Below are 20083 nucleotides of genomic sequence, written 5' to 3' on the forward strand. Positions count from 1 at the left end.
AATGATGTCTGCACTCTAACTTGAAGTGCACTGAAACTTTTTAGTTGTTTTCAGTTCATGTTCTACTGAACGACATTTAGTGTCATTATAAAAAAGAAATACTGTTGTTTAAAGAAACGCTTAAGGCTGGTCCACTATCGAGGATAGCCTGGAAACTGAGAAGGAATTATGATTTGCAGATCAGTTATTTGTGTTTTCCTGTACACCTACCTGTGCTGCTCTGTCTTGCCTGTAATACATGCCTTACAGTAGTTTTGTTTGCAGATTGCGACTACTAAATTATCAGATGGGATTGCCCAAGATGAATTTGCAACAAGTGTAAAAATGAGTACTTACCTAGTAGCCTTCATTGTGGCCGATATGAAGTGCATCTCCAATTCGACTGAGCAAACCATGGTAAGTTTGAGCATTTTTATCCTTTGTAATACACAGCATTTAAACATTTCTTTAAAACTGGTGTTAGATAAAATATAGTCATACTTTGTATTGGACTTAAAGTCAGGCATGCACGTTATTCTGTTGTTTCTTTTATCTGAAAATTTTGAAGAGTTATAGAAAAAAGGTTTCTTTTTAAATGTTTGTATTCAGTTTTTAAACCAAACTATTTATAGATTTCAACAGATTCCAGTTCTTCATTTCCTATTTTTATATATCTCTTTAACTTAGCTTTACCAAATTAAAAATGTTGGTTGATTGTCAAATTCAGGCTCATGATGTAAAACATAGATCCTTTAGTGTTTATTTAACCACTCTGAATTTGTGGTTTCCATGCTATTATGATTCAGAGGGCATTTTGCAAAAGGTGTGCTTTCCTGCACACTGGCTTACATTTTGAAGCCTTAAATGGAGGGGAATTCAATTGACAATGACACAAGTTAGGCTGCTCTGTGTTCTCACACTTCTCCTGATGAAAACTGTTTCCCAGGTGTGGGTGAGCCTAGTGTACGCCATAGGAAGGGGCCCAAAACTTAACATGGAGGCATCAAAGTTTTTGCCTTGTAAATAGCTCCTTTTTTGGCAATGTGGGTAGCAACAGTATTTGTTCCCAGGCTCGGCTTACACCCAGGAAAAGTTACTGAACCCAAACATTTCTGATTACTAGACAACTAGGGGAGTCCAGAATGGTGTAACTTGCATGAACCGGACTACATTTTCTTATCCGGAGTGCCCTGTAAACCTAAAACTTCCCAAATCTGTGGGAGTTCACAAATCCTACTAACAAGCATTCTCACACTTCTTCTAATTAAAATGGTACCTCACCTATGTGGCTGGGCCTAGCACCCATGACACAAACTGATCAAACCAGGAACTGGGACAGTCTTGCCAATCCGTTTGAAGCCCGCCCTATTGGCAGTTGACCAAAGCAATCCTGGGTGCTAATATAGCTACATCTGCTACTATACCTTTTTTGTTGTTGATTGAAGTTATTCACATTTCCAAGGGTCATATTTTTACTTTTCCATTCTGCTCTTGTGATGTGTTATCACTCAACAGCACCTATAATTGTCCACTTAGTTTCTGGTTACAGTATGTTTTACCAAATCTCCTTCAGCCTATCATGCTTTGATGTCAATTTTAGCCCCCTTTCTTTATAGAAATACCATTTCATCCATTTTTTCCTTACTTTCAGCCATGCTGCATGTTAGAAATTAGATCTCTAGTAGGCAGAAGTTTGCACCCTGTCCAAGTAGGGACCTTCACTCTAGTCACAGCTAAGATAACCCCTGCTCACCCCCTTGGAGGCTTGGCTCAAGCAGTTAGGCTTATCTCCGAGTCAATGTGTAAAGTATTTGTACACACACACACATACAGTAACACAGTGAAAACACCACAAAAGTACTCCACATCAGTTTAGAAAAATAACTAATATGTATCTGAGTAAAACAAAATGACAAAAAAGCCAGCATACACAAATAAAGATACACATTTTCAAAGATTAAGTGTAGTATAGCGCACAATAGCTCCAACTTGGGCTATCACAATGGCTTGACAAAGTTGCTTCCAACAGTATGGTGCGGCCGGCCACAGAGTCATGTAGACTCTGGTTACATTACCTTAGAAAACGATGAAGAAACAAAGAAGTTGCATGGAGTCAGGGAGCTGAGTTGTCACTGGAGCTGGTGCGGCGGTGGTTTCTTACTCCCACCGGGGAGGTGAGGCATCAGTTCCTTACAGTTGCAGAGGAGGTGATAAAGCGTTGGTGGCGAGGCGGCGGTTCCTTACGACAAGGTGGGGTTTATGAATCCAGCAGGTCAATATGCGAGGTTTTGATCACACCACAGGGCCACAGGTGCTGCAGTGGAGCCGGGTGCCTCTTGTCGGTGACACGACACGCTGGACTTAAGCAGTGGCGGGACTTCGTAGGCACTGCGGCAGCGTTGGGCCTCCGTTGTACTTCACTGTCGTTGCACTCAGTGGGGACCACGGCTCCGGTGCAGGCAGCAGTGTGGGGTCAGAGAGAGGCGCGGCTCGGAAGTCGATCTGGGAGTCGATGCACTAATTCCTTCCTTGTTGCAGCAAAACTCACTCCCAAGTGCCCAGGAACTGGATTTGGCACCACTTAGCACGTCAGGACTCTCAGCAAGAGAGCCCAGGCACCGGCAGGTGAAGTCTATGATGTCCCTGTTCTTCTAAACAGGAGGCAAGCTCAGTCCAAGCCCTTGAAGAACCTTTAGAAGCAGGATGCAGAAAGCAAAATTCAGTCCTTTCACTCACAGGACAGAAGCAACAAGCAACAGGCCAGCACAACTAAGCAACGGGCAGAGGGCAGTCGCTCCTACAGTATCCATCTCTTCTTTCTGGCAGAATGTCCTCAGTCCAGAAGGATTCTAACTATGTGGTGTCAGAGGTCCAGTACTTATACCCATTTCTGTCTTTGAATTAGGCAAACTTCAAAGAGAAGTCTTTGTATGCACAAGACTCTGCCTGTACCGTCCTGGCCACAGACACACTCCAGGGGGCCCAGGGAGTCGGAGACTGCTTTGTGTGAGGACCCCCACATCCCTATTCAGGTGCATGTGCCAGCTCCTCCCAATACCCTAGCTCAGGAAGACCCATCAGTCTGGTGATGGGCCATTATGATATGCAGGGCACACCTCTGCTCCTTTTGTGTGTCTGTCTAGAGTGAATGCATAATCATCTCAACTGTCATCCTGACTCAGACGTGTATTCAGCAGACAGACAGAGATATAAAATGGTTAAGCAAGAACATGCCCACTTTCTAAACAGTGGCATTTTTAAACTTACATCTTTTGGTGAAGTTGGTTTTTGAATTGTAGTTTTAAATTGTGAGCTCAGAGACCCCAAAATTCACACCTCTATCTGCTCCCAATGGGGAATTGCACTTATAAGATATTTCAAGGCAAACCCCATGTTATCCTGTGGGAGAGATAGGCCTTGCGATAGCGAAAAACAAATGTAGTAGTATTTCACTATCAGGACATGTAAAACACACCATTACATGCCCTACCTTATAAATACCTTGTCTCCTGCCATTGTGCTACCTTGGGCCTACCTTAGGGGTACCTTACAGGGAAAAAAGGAAGGTTTGGGCCTGGCAAGTGGGTGCACTTGCCAGGTTGACATGGCAGCTTAAAAATGCACATACAGGCACTGCACTGGCAGGCCTGAGACCTTTACAGGGCTTGTCATGTGGTTGGCGCAATCAGTGCTGCATGCCCACTAGTAGCATTTGATATACATGCCCTGAGCACACACTGGATCAAAGCAGGAGATCAGAAGTGACAAGACGGAGAAAACCATGCCAAGAGCTGCCAGGTCTAACATGGCACATCAGCTGTGTTGTTGTACAAAGTGGCTGAAAAACATTGACAAAGCCAGTAGAACTCACATAGGCGAGACCTATTGGCATTGTGAATACTTATTTCTCATCAGATTGAAAAGCTTTTCTCAGAAAAAAACTGAAAACCAGTGTGCAAGGGAACAAGACTGTCTCTCAGAATTAGAGGGTTTCATCTTTGCTGTGACTGTAGAAAACAAGTGTCTTGGACAAGCATTCAGGAAGTGTATCTTTGGTGTTTACGCTGGGGAGATGACTCCAAGTTGTGTGAGAAATGTGTACTTGTGAACCCCAGGGGGATCTGGGACAGTGAATCAAAGCTGTACATCGTTGAACATCTAAGAAACCCTGCACATCCCACTTCCACTCAAAGTTGAGAGCATGGACTCAGTCGTGCTCTAGAGGTCATTGACTAACCACTAGAGTCTATTGCACAACATGCAGTGGTATATAAAGCTATATTTCACAGGGAAATATTTCATGATTTTCTATGAAATATCTATTTCATCATCATCATGACAGCCCTCAAAGCACTCCGCGGAGCTTTAATATTGTCAGGGGTTCTAGTATTATGTGGCATGGAGGACCAAATTATGTGGCAAGGTGATGCAAATTATACCTCAAAAAAGCATATTATACTGCACATTCTCTGTCAGTATTACTTTTGTCCATTTGAGATAGAAGCATTTCGGTGAAATTTGCAAATTTAGAAAACTGTAGCAACTTATGTGGCAAATGCATTAAATTCATAATCATGCAATAAAAATGAATAAGTGTGGCATGAATAATGTGGTCCTATATTGCTATCTTGTGCTTCTGGTGACATTTACAAACCTATTGTGGTTGTCGTAATGCATGCAGAGCCTGAATACCTATCTCAGACACTGAATTGATGGGTTATTTTGAGCATCAAAGGCATCAGTTATTATCCATTGGAAATCGCATAGTAGTTCTTTCTTTTAACAAATGAATATACCACGTTTTAAAAGTTAGAAATACAATACATGATAATGATATTGCAATACTCAAAATATATAAGATCAGTAGGCCCTGTGAGTAACTCACTTTCACTATGAGAGCGAAAAGGGGAGGCAGGGTCAGTGAAAAGGGAACTCATTAGACAAGGGACATTGTAGATAATAAAATAACACCCTCCTTCCAACTTACCCATGTGCCCTGAGGAAGCAACAGTAACCACTAGTTTCAAACCCATAAATACTTAAATCAAGGATAGATGTGACACAAGGTAAATAAAACATGAATTCAAAGAGAGCCAAAGGGTACGTACATCTTTTCAATAATATGCGTTTCTCAGAAAATATTTTTCGGCATCTGTCTGGCCAAACACATATCTCTCGTGATAAGAGAATGTGCAATCAGCCTGGTTCCCCACAGATGCTTAAAAGCCTTTAGCCACAAAAACAGCCCTGTTACCAGCAACTCTGTCTTCCTAGCTAAAGTTTCAGAACATGTCTACAGATATGTTCTGATAACCTCCCCTCCATTTGACCATCTTTTTGTGTACTGCGTGCATTGCAGCCTTTCGTAGGTCAGCAGAGTTTATTACTATCATGATGCCCCACATCCTGTCTCATCTCCTCAGCTCTGACCTCTAAGCGTTCTATAAGCTTTGCAAACCATTGGTCGAACCTCCTGCCAGCCAGGCCCAAGCATTCCACCAACAGCTCATCCATTGCAAACAGAAGACCGTGCTTCTTCTTGTTGATATCACTTTCTGCATCCAGAATTTTAGTTCCAGCATATGTCACCTCCTCTTCAATGTCAACCTCCTTATTCAGTAAACTCTCAACTTTGTATTCCCCACTGCCTTTACTACAGCCTCACCAGTAACCTCCTAATGCAGGGCATTTTTGAACCTCAGAAGTATTCCCTTCACCACACTCCATTCCGCATCATCAGGGAGATCACTATCTGATACCTTCAGATTAATTTTCAAGCCTGAGGCTTGTGTCTTGAAAAGGTTTTTCTTCTGTGTCTTCTTTTCTGTCATTGCTGAATTCAAGCAAAAATTGCATTTGAGTGCTATATCGTCTTGCCTGATGCAGCCTCTAAGTGAGAGGCAGGATTCCTTCACTTTCCCCAATAAAATGAAACAATTTAAGACCAGACAGATCATATCATACGAGGTCTGGGCCTGTTGGTTTATCCAGGCTTTTTGATGCTTCCCAATATTACCAAACTTTTTCTCATCTTTAATTGTACTGCTCTCTGGTGTTCGGCTGTATGTAGCAGTACGGTTTAAACTAGATGAGCAATAATCTCGAGAACTGACTTAAACTGACTTAGCCCACATGATGCCAGCTTCTTACCATGGCAAAATGAACAGATGAGGAACGGAATGCTGAACAATGCAAACATTCACCCTCAGTCACAGAGATCTGGGTTTAATCCATTATTTTTTTGCCCACCACCCCACTCCAGTTTGGACCCAGCCGTATGCAAATTAGTCTTGACCCTGCTCCCCATGGGAACAGTCCAGCCCGACTGCCAGGCCAGGTCCTCCCTGGACCAGAAACAAGATTCCTGGGACCGGTTTCAGGGTATCACCCCTCATCAGCAAGGGTAGCTTGAGTCCAGTAGCGCGGTGAGCATGGGATCCACGTCTGGGCATGCCCTTCCCACTTAGGCTGACAAAGGCAAAAACAACAGATAATGGACAGAATGCTGAACAATGAAAACTTTTACCCCAGTCCAACCATTGTTTGTTTGCCCACTGTGCCACACCAATATGAACCCAGCAATATGCAAATCAGTCATGACCCTGCTCCCCACGGGAACAGTCCAAATAGGGCCCTATTTGCAGATGTGTTGCAGTCCGCTTGAGATGGCAGCCAGGTAGACCAGGGTGTGCTTCATAGGTGCCCTTCTAGGTAATGGAGGCATTCAAGGGGAGGCACTGGAGTAGAGTAACACAAGGAATGATATGCTTCAATTTCCTCAGGTGGTAAGTTGTGCCGTAGTTTTAAGAAAGCCTTTCAAGGGGCCCACTGTCATGTCAGGAAGGCAATAGAGCAGGGTTATTCAGATCATAGAAAGCACTATATAAATAATCTACTTGCTTGCTTTTGCTTAGATACAAGAGTGCAAGGGATTGGATGGCAGCTCTAAATATCTTGCAGTGAGGAATATTTTCACTTTTTTCTAGCAGGATTGCTGTTACTCAGCTATCTTGGCCTTCCTAGTGATGTGTTCCTTGAGGCTGAACATGTTGTCCATGGTAGATCAGAATGAGTGGTTAATAGCTGGGAACTCATACCATCCAAGTTATTGTTGTTGACCCAGGTTTGGACTACAGTACCATTATCCTTGACAGGTAGGAGAAATTTGGTCTTGTTGGGTAGAGCTTCAGGTAAGCGCTAGACATTAAAGACCAAGTTCGGCGGAGCACTTGATTTGCTGAAGGACAGTAGCAGAAGAGACTATTATGTTTACTTGCTTGTCCTCTGCATATTGCTTAGTTTAAATGTGGCTTAGATGAGTGTGGTTCCAAGAGGCTCCATTTAGAGGTTGAAAAAGATGGTGGACATGCTACAGCCATGCATTACGTAGCTTACGTGAATTACATAGCCTACATGGGGTTTATGGATCTTGAATTACTTAGCTTATGTAAATTATGTAGCTTACATGGGGTTCATAGATCTTAAAAACCTCATCTGGAAGCACCAGTGTCAGTCAGATGGGTATGGTGCAGTTGATGGTAAACGGGAAGTGCCCTGCAGGACTATGCATAGATATCACTCTATCATGTTTGATCCTTAATGAACAGAACCTGATTTTCTGAGCTGTTCCAGGCTACAGAGTCTAACCACTTTAAAGATTAATAATATTGCATGTGTTTAGATAAGTACTTTGTGGCATTAGAATGCTAAGTAGTTGCTTATAACAGTGTTGTTTTTCTCTTTTGGTTTCAGGTATCTGTTTACACTGTACCACAAAAGATAAACCAGGTTCAATATGCTCTCGAAACAGCAGTGAGGCTTCTTCAGTTTTATGAGAAGATGTTTCAAGTCCCTTATCCACTTAAAAAATTAGGTAAGACGTTTAGAACTTGTTTTATGCTTGGTGAAGGTCATGCGTTTGGCTTCAATATGGGTCTTGTGGTGTACATTGTAACTGCATTTTTAATCACACAATCATTTTCCTGCATCAGGACGATGCACACAAATACGCCTCAAGTGGCCTGGCTTAGGTAAGCTAAGAGATAACACTTTTAACAAGCACTTGTGGATTATCTCCAAGGATAAAGGCTGATCCTTGGGGCCACCTTGGAAACAAGAAACCTCCATGGCAAAACATTGCAGACCAGCTACACGCTGCTGAAATCTGCGATTATGGGCCACAGAGGCATGGGTGGGTCTCGGCAAGCCATCCTGTTGTGAAAGCAGTTCCATAGTCACTAACCTTTTGGGAAAATGGCAGATTGGCCAATCCAGCCTTGCTGAGCCTTGTTTTGGGAACAAAGTTACCATTCACCCTGCTCTGTTTCTACCAGATGCTTAAAAACGAGGGATAGTGGCGGATTTCAAGCTGAAGGGGGGGAATTTCACATGTTGTTTGATCAAATGGGGTTAACTTGGGGAGCAATTCAGACTTACCTTCTCTTTATTTTCCTGTAGATCTAGTGGCTATTCCTGATTTCCAGGCGGGAGCAATGGAAAACTGGGGTTTAATAACATTCCGGGAGGCCGCGCTGCTATACAATGAGAGCACCTCTTCCATTCTTGACAAGCGGATGGTCACTGCGGTGATCGCTCATGAACTTGCTCATCAGGTACTTCTGGAACATTTGCATTGATAGATTTGTTTTTTTAATCCTACCACTACTCAAATTGTTGTCTTTCTTATTTCACATTTACATGTTTACTACATGAACTCAGTCACACAATTGTTTTGCTTCAGATTGAAAGTGTTGTTTCAGCTGGACTGTGGTTGACTTTACAAAGCATTATTTCAGTTAACGTTTCAGAATCTGATGCTAAAGGAAGAGAATTTTAATATCGTAAATCCGCTCTTCTCCCTTTTGTGCAGTGCAGGGGCTCTTCAGCATGTGGTTTTCTTTCCATTCGTAGGTGCACTTTTTCACCTTTTGTCCTCTTTCTTCACTGGTTTGATACTTTGATCTCTTTCTTGTTAGTCTTTTCTCTCACTTGTGCTGCCTCCCCTTCTGGACAGACTAAGATGTTCACATCTGTCTACTACTCGCCTCTGTTTACGAAGTTCCACTGTTTCTCTGGCTTTACCAATTTTTTCGTTAATGTCATTATCTCTCGGACATAAGTCAACTCCCCTTTCTCCAGTATCCTTTTGCTCTTTCTTCCCCTGTGTTTTGCATTAGTTCTCTCACCCGAGATATCTGGTTGTCTCGGCATGCCGCGTCTCTCTACCTTTATATTCGGACTCACTTTCTGTTTATCATGGCTTACCTCCACTGGTTTACATTTCTGTTAACTTTACTCCTTCTTTTCTCAACCTCTGGGTGTTTCATTTCCAAACCTCCCTGGACTCTTCATATTGCTTCCTGCATCCTCCTTTATCCTTCCTGTATCAGAATCAATGTTGATTTATTTTTATTGGGAGGGTTGTCACTAACAGTTTCTCTCTTTCTTCCTTGCTGTTTCTCACTTGCATTCCTACATACTATTTAGACTATAGATTTCACAACATGCAAGAACGGTGCCCTAGTGCTCTTCAGTACACAGTATTGAGCTGTGGTATTCTGTTTCTAGACTGTAGGCTGGAGAGGAGGATGCTGCAATGAGAGCGAAACTCCACTTGACCTTTGTAGCAGACATACTCATGAGGCTATGATTGTTTTTTCTAGTGGTTCGGTAATCTGGTTACCATGGAGTGGTGGAACGATCTCTGGCTCAATGAAGGCTTTGCAACTTACATGGAATATTACTCTTTGCAGAAGATCTTTTCGGATCTGCAGGCTGTAAGTACCCTATCATTTTTCTACCCAAAGGTGAAATTTTATTAATGTACGTCTTTCATAAAAACAGTTCTTTGTCAAAGCGTTCATGTTTTATGTATTTACGAAATATTGGGAGAATTCTAACTGTTCTAGTATAGTCCAGGTCTTTAATGTGTCAATTGCTGGCCTTACCTCGTTCCTTACCTTATCCTTACTCTTGATTGACGGATGGTAAGAGAGAACCTCCCCTCATGCAACCATGCTTTTCCTTGGTGTAGGGATTGTAGAATCCAGAGCAAAAAACAGAGAAAACAGTGAAGGATGACAAGGAGCAGGTGATGAGAATCCTGACTGGACTGGGAACTTAAAGCAACCATGGCAAAAATGTTCGAGCCTACTCCGTTTTCATCCTTCTCCTTTTTTCCATCCATTCTCTATTTCTATCCTGTCTCTTGTCTTTCTCTCTCCCTCCTCTCTCGTCCCCCTCTGTTTTCCTCTTCTCACCCACTCTCTCCCTCTTGATTTTGCTCCATCTTTGCCTGCTGCAGTAACCGTGAGGACCTGGAAAGAGTGATGGAGGTGCCAGAAGCAGTCCTGGGGCATCACAAAACAACCTTCAAAGGCTTCGACCTGGAGGCCAATCAAGGGCAACAAAGTACAGAGAGTAAAAAGCACAAAATACCTTTGAGCTGCTGCAACACAAGTTGTGCTGTGGGGTGTGCAGGGACTACTACAGAATGAGCCACGCCCTTACCCTTGAGGTTCTGGGAGAAGGGAAGAGCAAATGCTGTAGAACAAGTAGCGGTTACAGCCTCAAGCAATAACTTAAATTCAACTCCCTCCTGTGAAAGGAATAGTATTTATTCTGACAGCGTGTTGTTTTCCTTGACCCCTGGTTAATGTCTGACATTGGAGAATAGAGTCACTAACTGAAAACTGAATCCCCCAACATCATTTCATTTGGAAAACTACTTTCTAGTCAAACAGTCTACTCTGATCTCTCTTCCTACTTTATAGAACATTTGTCGCCACTCTGAGCCCCTTCACACCACCCCTTGCTTGAGAATCTAGATTAATTCAATGCGATCTGGTCCATGACCAGGTAATAGCCCTCCTGCCCCCAGGTGGAGATGCACTTCACAAATGTAAAGGTGAGGCTTGTAAGTCCTTTGACCTGGGTTCTTTGTGACCAACAAAATCTTGCTCCGAACCGTATGCAAAATCCTCACATACAAAAACCTTACGTTTGCAAAAACTGCGAGAACACTTTTAGGGGCACAAGGTTGCATCACTGGAAATTGGGCCTTTAGTTTTTATTCTGGTCATGTCAATTATATGTCCGCACTCCCATTTATACTCAGGGAATGATAAAGCAAACTATGTGCCAGCTTGAGATAGCTAATGCCAACATGTGAGCAGTCCTTCAATAAGTACTTCTTTGTATAGCTCATTCTTCTTATATGGTGTATTGTTGGACATGTGGTGTGAGATCATTTTCTTGTTCATGCTCCTTAGGATGATGATTTCTTGGATGTGCGGTTCAAAGCCATGATGAAGGACACATTGAATTCTACCCACCCAATCTCCTCAGATGTGCAGACGCCCCAGCAGATTGAAGAAATGTTTGATGCCCTTTCCTATCTAAAGGTAAATCCAGATGGAATGCATACATTTGTAAGAGTATCTGCTTTTGAACACATGACTTCAGACTTAACCTTTCACGTACACCATTTTTTGTGTAAGCTGGAACTTGTAATCTTAGTTTTGAGTGGCCATGGAAAGCTAGAACAATCATCAAAATGCTCAATTTTTATAGCACTTAAATGAGATGCTTCAGTTACACAGTGCCACTTATTTTAATGAAAGGTATCTAGTTTCCTGTTACATAAGATGTGTAGTTTCCCAATTACTCCAAAAACCTCTTTCCTAGTTTCCATCTGGTTTTCGTACCCTTAGAACATGCAAAACTAGTTCGCCCAAGAATCAGTCTGTAAATCGCCAGTGCTTCTACAACATGGATCAAAAGAGATAATGTACTCATTCATACTCGTGTCCGTGGTACTAGATACTTGTCAAAACTTGATACAGCTCACGCTATTATAGAATGTTAGAAACAGGGTTTCTAGTTGACAGAGGTATACACCCTTGTCCAAATAGGGACCACAATCCTAGTCAGGGTAAGTCGCACACAATCCAAATTATCCTATGCCCACCCTTTGGTAGCGTGGCCCTGAGCAGTCAGGCTTAACTTAGAAGGCAATGTGTAAAGTATCTGTGCAATAAATCATACAGTAACACAGTGAAAACACCACAAAAATACACCACACCTGTTTAGGAAAATATAAGATATTTATCTCGTTAAATTAAGGTCAAAATGATAAAGATTCAATAAGCACAAGTTGAGATATCACTTTTGCAAGATTAAAAAGAGTCTTAAATCTTACAAATCAACAGTTGTCCCTTGGTTTCACAAAGTACCTGGTTTGCGTAAAAAATTACATGCATGGAGACTGCAAAGGCGGAGATGCTTGGACAAATAAGGTGTGCGTCGGAATTTCGGGCACGGCACAGATGAAGCGTTGTTTCTTTCCACACTGCAAGGGGCTTGGCGTCGATTTCCGGCACGCAGTCTTGGTTCCTCTCTGCGATGCCGGTTTCTCTTTGATACCCAAGGACGATGCATGGACGAAGTCACAGGCATTGCTTCGATCCGGTAGGCGATGCATCGGAGTTTCTGTTGCAGGACAGGCACTGCATCGATTCTTCACTCCAGAAGTCTGGCTGCATCATTCCGGTTCAGCTGTGTGTCGATTCGATAGGTCTGTGCGTCGAATTCCCAGTCGCAGGGATCCAGTTTATATACCCAAAAATGCCTTTGAAGTGAGGGAGACTTTAAAGAGTGTTTTTTAAGTGGACAAGGTCCCCTTTCAGTACAGGTCTGTCTGCCAGGGTCCCAGTAGGGGGTTAGGCAGTCCATTGTGTGAGGGCAGGCCACTAGCCTTTCAAATGTAAGTGTCAGGCCCTCCACCCTCGCAGCCCAGTAAGACCCATTCAGTATGCAGATGAGTGCAGGTGTGACTGAGTATCCTTTGATTGTACTTGTCTGGGTGAAATGCACAAGGGAGCTGTCAGCCAGCCCAGACATGGATTGGAGACAGGCTGTAAGGCACATATGGTTTTAAGTGCAGAGAAATGCTCACTTTCTAAAAGTGGCATTCCTAAAATTGTAATAAAAATCCAACTTCACCAATAAGCAGGATTTTGTATTACCATTCTGGCCATACTAAATATGACTTCGTTACCCCTTTCTGATCAGAATCTAGCACTCAAACAGTATATGAGGGTTGCCCTAATGCTAGCCTATAAAAGGAGCAGGCCTCACGGCAGGACATATAAAACTCACATGTGCATGCCCTGCCCTTTACCTACATATCACCCTGCCCTATGGGTTACCTACGGCCTACCTTAGGGGTGACTTGTATGTAGAAAAAGTGGAGTTTAAGGCTTGACAAGTACTTTTAAATGCCAAGTCGAAGTGGCGGTGAAACTGCACACACAGGCCTTGCAATGGCAGGCCTGAGACATGGTTAAGGGGCCACTCGTGGGTGGCACAACCAATGCTGCAGGCCCACTAGAAGCATTCAATCTACTGGCCTTGGGCACAAGCAGTGCACTTTACTAGGGACTTGCAAGTAAATCAAATATGCCAGTTGGGTATGAACCAATGTTACCATGTTTAAGGGAGAGCGCATATGCGCTTTAACACTGGTTAGCAGTGGTAAAGTGCGCAGAGTCCTAAAACTAGCAAAAACAGTGTCAGAAAAGTTGAGGGAGGAAGTCAAAAAGTTGGGGGAAGACCACCATAAGGCTGTCAGGTCTAACAGAAGCCGTAGCTAAATTCTTGGTGGTCTGCGTTTTTTTTACCCTTGCACTTTTCCTTAATGAGGTTATTGAAAGGGAACATAACTGGACTGCTGAAGCTTGGAATACATAGAGCTGACTGAAGTTCTAACTGGGCTAGCTACCATGTGAATGGAAAAATAACCCGTTGCTTCTTGGGGATCCAGCTATGTGAATGGTCATGTTTCTCATCCATAGGCCCCATATCAAGTTGAGATTCGAGTTTTGGTCCTGTCCTGTACCTACACTTATTTGGAAAATGTAATTTGCAGTGGGAGTTTCAGGACTTTGAAACTATGAGAAAAGTAAGTTGGGTAGAAGAAGTTTAGCTTAGAGAAACACCATGATGTAGCCCCATCTATGTAATATTTAGTAGGAAGGAAACGTTTAGTAAAAGTAGAATCAAAAGAATTTCTCATTCACATGTCTCCCTGGCTTGTGTGATGTGTGTTTGGGCCTAAATAGATTCTGCTTCTATTATCCTTTTATGTCGGACACCGGAGGGCGTTGTCAACCCACACAAGTGTGGTTTATTTGATCATTTGCTCCAAGTGAACAAGAATACCTTGTGTTTCTTGGTGCCTAGAATATTATGGGTCTTCACAGTCGATTTTCAAACTGTAAGGCACATACTATTTTACAAAAAGTCGATTACCAGTTTTATATCTTGTAGGGGCTGTTTTCAAAATCAAATCATGCTACCTACTCTTCAGGAATTTCATCTCAAGTGTGCCTCAGTCAAAATCCCCATCTGAATATCATAGGAAAATCTCAAGCTTATTTTAAATAAACCGGTCCAAAATTAAGAAAACACTGTACAGGTTCAAACGTACCTGGAGTATTTTGTTATCTTGAGATAATATTAAAAACTCAAAAAGGTTTAGTATGTGAATCTCTTGCTTTCCTGCGATGTACTGACCTGCATAATGTCCGGCATAGTAGAAATTATGTTCCACTTTGAAAAAGGAGCTCCTTCCCATTAGTTGCTAACTGCACTGAATGCAAGTTCATTCTTGATCAATTTGGAGTTCTTTTATCTGCGTACACCATGCCTATTGCCCTATGTTCTGTATTTCCCAAGATGGCGCCATGGGTACCTTATCTATCCTGACCCCTTGTATAACAAGGACAACTACTGAGAAGCTCAGGAAAAGAATTATTTATTAAAATGGTGGTCCTTCCTTGAATCATGGAAGATCCGGTAAAGGCAGTGGGAGAGCAAGAGAATAGCTGGGGTGTTTGGGGAGAAGGTTAAAAGTCAGTTTATTGGTGAAGGTGTTCCTGCTATATGCATCACTAGTGAGGGCACGTGAACTCTCATTTGAGAGACCACCTTTCCAAGAGAAAGAATATATACTGAAGTCTTAATATCAATCTAAGAGCATGTTTGCAGAAAGAAGTCGGTATATAAAAAGGTGGCCTGGTGCAAGATGTTTCCTAGTAGATGGTGAAGAATGTAAATGTTTGTACGTAGTGTTTAACCGGAGGACTGGGTAGGTTGGATATTTTTAACAGTCTCTGAAACGGCAAATTTATGTAAACTGTTAGCATATAAAAACACTAGATCTTCTGAAGACATTTCTATTTTTGCATGTTGACAACCTTTAGACGTGTTGCTTATCCCACAGAACTATTTTCTCTACTTAGCTGTTAACGTTATGGACCGGTAGCTTTAAAAAGTCAGCCTTTTTCAGCAAGTGCATCTCAATAAGACACCTCCTCACTCTCCCGGGTGATGGTGCACGCTACAGATCTGCCTAACCTGACATAATAACAGTGGCAGCCAGCAAGCTACCTTCACTTAAAAAACAGTGGCATCACTGCAAGGTTTCCCTTACACTCTGCAGTAGTGCAACCTTTCCACGTGTACAGAAAACAGGCAGAGCGTGGGCAGCAGGGCTAAATCCAACTTGGAGAACAGGTACCTATTGGTGAGTAGCATTGTAGGTTTCCTTCACACACATCACAGGTCTAATATATACTTGATCATTACAAGATTCCTTCAGGCACACTGATCTATTCCAACCTCCAGTAGCACTTAAAGAATAGGCAGAGTATGGGCAGCAGCAGTGCTTAGACCCTGTTGGGGAACAGGTACAATCCAGGAAACTGCATTGCAACCTTCCTTCACACACAGCGAAGGTGCAGCATAGACAGAAACAAGCACCCTCCATATGTACACACTTTGTACAGTTGTACAGGCAGAGCGTAGATCTACCAGAGAGTATTGAGCATGCTATATGAATGGCATCACCCACGTATTTACTATTTTAATCCTAATGAATATTGATTGCTTTTGTCTTTTATCCATGCATACAGCGTGACATAATCATAGTCTGGCCTTTTTACTCACTGGATATCATTGTGTATTCGTTAGAAAGCACAACCCAGTTGTGTCCTCGTGACATTTATTGATGTGCTGGCTGTGCTCTACATCCATGGCCAGCTTTACATTTTGAAATCAGCTGTTAAAATACTGGCTGTTGAAGGAGCAATCCATAACCATGTATTTAAGTCCTTAAAGGAGGTTTGGAGTCTTTTTTTAGGTAGAGCATGCAAGCGCTTTGACCTGTTGTAAGTATTGTGTGCCTTTAACCACACCCATCACTTTCATTCGTTCCTGGGCTTGCTTTTCAAAAATCACTTGATGTCATTGGTAAATGCTTTATTTTTGACCCGTCTTGAGTTTGTTTTTGTCACGCCTTGCAGAGGATTATTGCACAATAGCTGATATACTTCAGCGTGGGTGAACTATTATTTCTTTTGTCTCTCCCCTTCAAGCTGCATGGCGGCCATGGTGCTCACAGCGCGAACAGGCACAACAGTGTGAACTCGATCGACAGTATTGAGGCGCTGGTCACATTGTTCACAGTTACCTTATCAGAGTCATTTTTTGTGGCTCTCCCCTTAAAACACTTTAATTGGGTAAATGCTTTATGAAAAACAGAAATCCTCAAAGCGATAGCGGCTTTTCCGGCCCACTGGGAGAGCCAGTACTACAATATTCACTGCACTTGGGAAACTCGCTAAATAAAGCTTTGCAGGACATTACTTTTACAAACATTTTTGCTCATAACTCAACCTGCGGTGATCCTAGGACAATGGGACCACCACCAAAACATTCAGCATGAAACACTCTTTATGCCTAGGTCATCTATGGGTTCCCACAATGGGTTAGTATGGATCCCAAAATAATAACCACTCCCATGATTCAGTGTCTTTTTAACCTCTCTTATGGTTGGAACTTTTGTTTTACAGCTGGGAGTAGTTTGTTTTAAGGGCCTTGTTTGTAATATCATTGCTATAGGCCTACTACCCCTGAAAATGTGTATTACACTATGCCTTCTAGGGGATAAATATAGGGTTATACTGCATTACTTTTTGTAATTTTCTTTGTGTGTGGTTATGCCCTCTAGGGGCTAACTGTATAGTTACATGCCCATGTTTCTTACAAATGCTATTTTCATTGTGGTGTTCTCTAGGGGCTGTTCTAAGTTTTATAGTCATTTCAACATGCTAAAAATATTTGTGGCACGAAACCTGCCCTATAATGCTTTGCAGGGCATTACTTTTACAAAACATTTTTGTTTATAATGGGCCCACCTTCAAAACATTGACCACAATGTGCTCTTTCTGTGTACAGCATCTTCGAGTCCCCACACTATGTTAGTGGGGACACCAAAATAATAACCCCACTCCATTCATTATCTTTCTAAGCTCTCTTATGGCTGGAACATTTGTTTTACATCTGGGAGAAGTTATGTTTTATGGGCCTTGTTTGTAATATAATTGCAGTAGGACTGCTAGTCTTAACACTAGGGCTAAGTATATGGTTACACTACATTAGGTTCTCTTTTTTTCATGGGGTTATGCCCTCTATGGGTTAACTATATGATTACATCACCATGTTTCTTACAAATGATATTTTTGTTATGGTTCCCTCTAGGGGCTGTTTTGAGCATTACAGTCTAATGGCAAAAGTTTATTTCTGATAAAGGTTTATATGCTAATTGTATATGTTTTAATAATCTCTCCTTTATAATTATTACCATGATCCAGGACAACTTTACATCCTTATTACACTGATTGTTTGAACACTCTTGATATGTTTGGGTTGTTGTGTAGCCATTTTAGTTATAGCTCCATGCACGTTATTTTAACATACTAGGCCTGCTGCTGTGCACTTTCACCTATATATATTTTATTCAGCTTTGTTTTATTATTCTTAAAATAGACACTTTTGCGGTCTTGTTTTATTTCTCTCTATCTAGCTATTTTTGCCTAGTCCAGCACTACGTTCTTAAGCAAGACATTCTTGCTCACTCTGTGCTTCTTTCAAAGCTGCAGTTAGATAGGTTGCCGGTGAACGTGGTAAATGTTTTTTCTCTGACATTCATAGAAAAACACACATCCTTACATAGGGAAATTTTTTCAGAACATCAGCTGTTTTATTATAAAAACACATCCCTGTCCCTTATACGTTAGAGGGAGATTCCAGCCAGAGAACCACGACTATGTGCTGATTGCTGAACGCTTTGCTACAGCTGCTTATGCAGACTTCAGGCCTTTGCTCAGGTATGGGGGATGATGTCTCCCCAGGGGAACCTGAAGGGCAGAATTAGAGCCTAACTTGCTGTGCTCAATCATAGCCTAGTAAGGAATTAGTGTATTGACTCTAGTGACAATATGGTAGCGTTATTTCTATGCTTTACTCTCATTGTCACAATTTGAATCTTGTCATGCTGTATCATCCTGGTTATTGTAGCCCATGCTTTGCTATCCAAGATGCAGTCGCTTCATTAAAACCTTATTGAAACATATACAGCCTCTGTTTGTCATTGTGTATGTGAGACCAATGTAACTGAGAAAAACGGATTAGACCTGAGTGACCACGGTTTCCCTGAGAAATCAGTTGTCATGCGCTCAGCTGCCCAATCATCCCAGCCTTTGGGTAGAGATGAGGCACTGCTAGTTAGCCGTAGCAAAACTTGGATTAGGGCGACAGGCGTCACCTGTAGTAGGTCAGAATCAGTCTCCCACACCGCAGGCGCTTCTACAGCTCAAAATCCAGTAGTCTCTTTAGAATAATGAGAGCCTGCGCGACATGGTGACCCTTCTAGTTTATTTCTCCTCTGTGGCTGTGTTGTGTCTTTTTGGGGGGAACTGTGTTATCCTGTCAGCAACTCTGATGGTGGGGTGGTGGAAGTGGTATTCTGTTGGAATTAGCAAGGCAGATTTAAATTAGGATGCTAAATGGCAACATGTATATTTTTTGCTGCAGATAAAAAAAGAAGGTAAACTGAAGTGATTTAGTTACATGCAGGGCCACTGGATTTATATGGCAGGAAAAAACTAGTTAAAAATGTACAATGCCAACTGCTCTAAATGCGAGACCTATTCATTGCATATGCTTGTTTTAGGTTGCAGCCGACCAGATGTTGCAGCTGTCTGGTTTACTAAAGATGTCTTCAGGACTTTCAGAAAGTTTACCTAAGAATGCATACTGCTCGTTGGTTACCATTTGCAGTGTCGCTTCTTACTCTCTATTTCTATCTTTCGATTTGCTGGTTTTATTTGCTTTAGTATTTCTGAATATTTCGAGTTTTATGACATCTGACGTGTGGTGGAAACAAGTACTTCAATATGATCACAAAGAATCATTAAACTAGGTGATGAAATTTCCACACGTTGCCTGTGCACTGTATAGTTCATTTGTAATACTGTATGTCTTTGCAACTGTAACTGTCAATTCAAATGAAAATGTGTTGTCTGTAATAACAGTTTGCTACCACACCATGAATACTCCACTCTACGCCACTCCAGTCTACTCTGCACCACTCCACACAACTGCATTCTAATCTGAACCACTCCACTTTACACCACTCCACTCTCCTCCACTGCCTTCTACACCACTTCCCGCTATTCCTCTCCACTCTACCCTGTATCACTCTAGTCTGTCAATGCACTCTTCCCCACTCTACACCACTGCACGCTTTGCCACTGCATTCTACACCACTCAGGTCTAGGCTGCAATCTACTCTGCACAATTCCAATCTATGCCATTGTGCTCTATGCCACTCTGCAACACTGGACTCTAATACAGTTCACTCTGTGCCAATGCACTTTACTTTGTAACACTCAACTCTATGCGCTTGTACTCCAAGGCAGTGCACTGTATGCTGCGCTAACCTACTCTGCACCACTGCTCTTTGTGCCACAGCACTCTGCACCACTTTCTTTACACCATTACACTCTACGCAACTGCACTCTACCCTGCATCCTTCCACTTCACTCTACCCTGAAACAATCTCCTCTATGCCACTGCACTCTATGACACTGTACTCCACTGTGGCACTCCATACTACTGCACTGTACACTACTCAGTGCTTAACCGCTGCACTTTTCCAGTGCACTCAACACAACTGCACTGTCACTGCACTCTATTCCAC

At 42.3% G+C, this 20083-nt stretch overlaps 1 protein-coding gene across 2 annotated transcripts in view; it reads left to right on the forward strand.

The window, feature by feature from the left end:
- Positions 1-20083, forward strand: part of LOC138285660 (leucyl-cystinyl aminopeptidase-like) — a 289598-nt gene that overhangs the window by 147868 nt on the left and 121647 nt on the right. For both annotated transcript variants that reach the window (XM_069225912.1, XM_069225922.1), the window contains exons 4-8: positions 265-396; positions 7732-7852; positions 8437-8591; positions 9642-9755; positions 11250-11381. In XM_069225912.1, the coding sequence (XP_069082013.1) occupies positions 265-396; positions 7732-7852; positions 8437-8591; positions 9642-9755; positions 11250-11381 (654 nt within the window). The remainder of the gene's footprint in view (positions 1-264; positions 397-7731; positions 7853-8436; positions 8592-9641; positions 9756-11249; positions 11382-20083) is intronic.

Source organism: Pleurodeles waltl, chromosome 1_1 (assembly GCF_031143425.1).
Source record: "Pleurodeles waltl isolate 20211129_DDA chromosome 1_1, aPleWal1.hap1.20221129, whole genome shotgun sequence".
Classification (NCBI taxonomy): Eukaryota; Metazoa; Chordata; class Amphibia; order Caudata; family Salamandridae; genus Pleurodeles; species Pleurodeles waltl.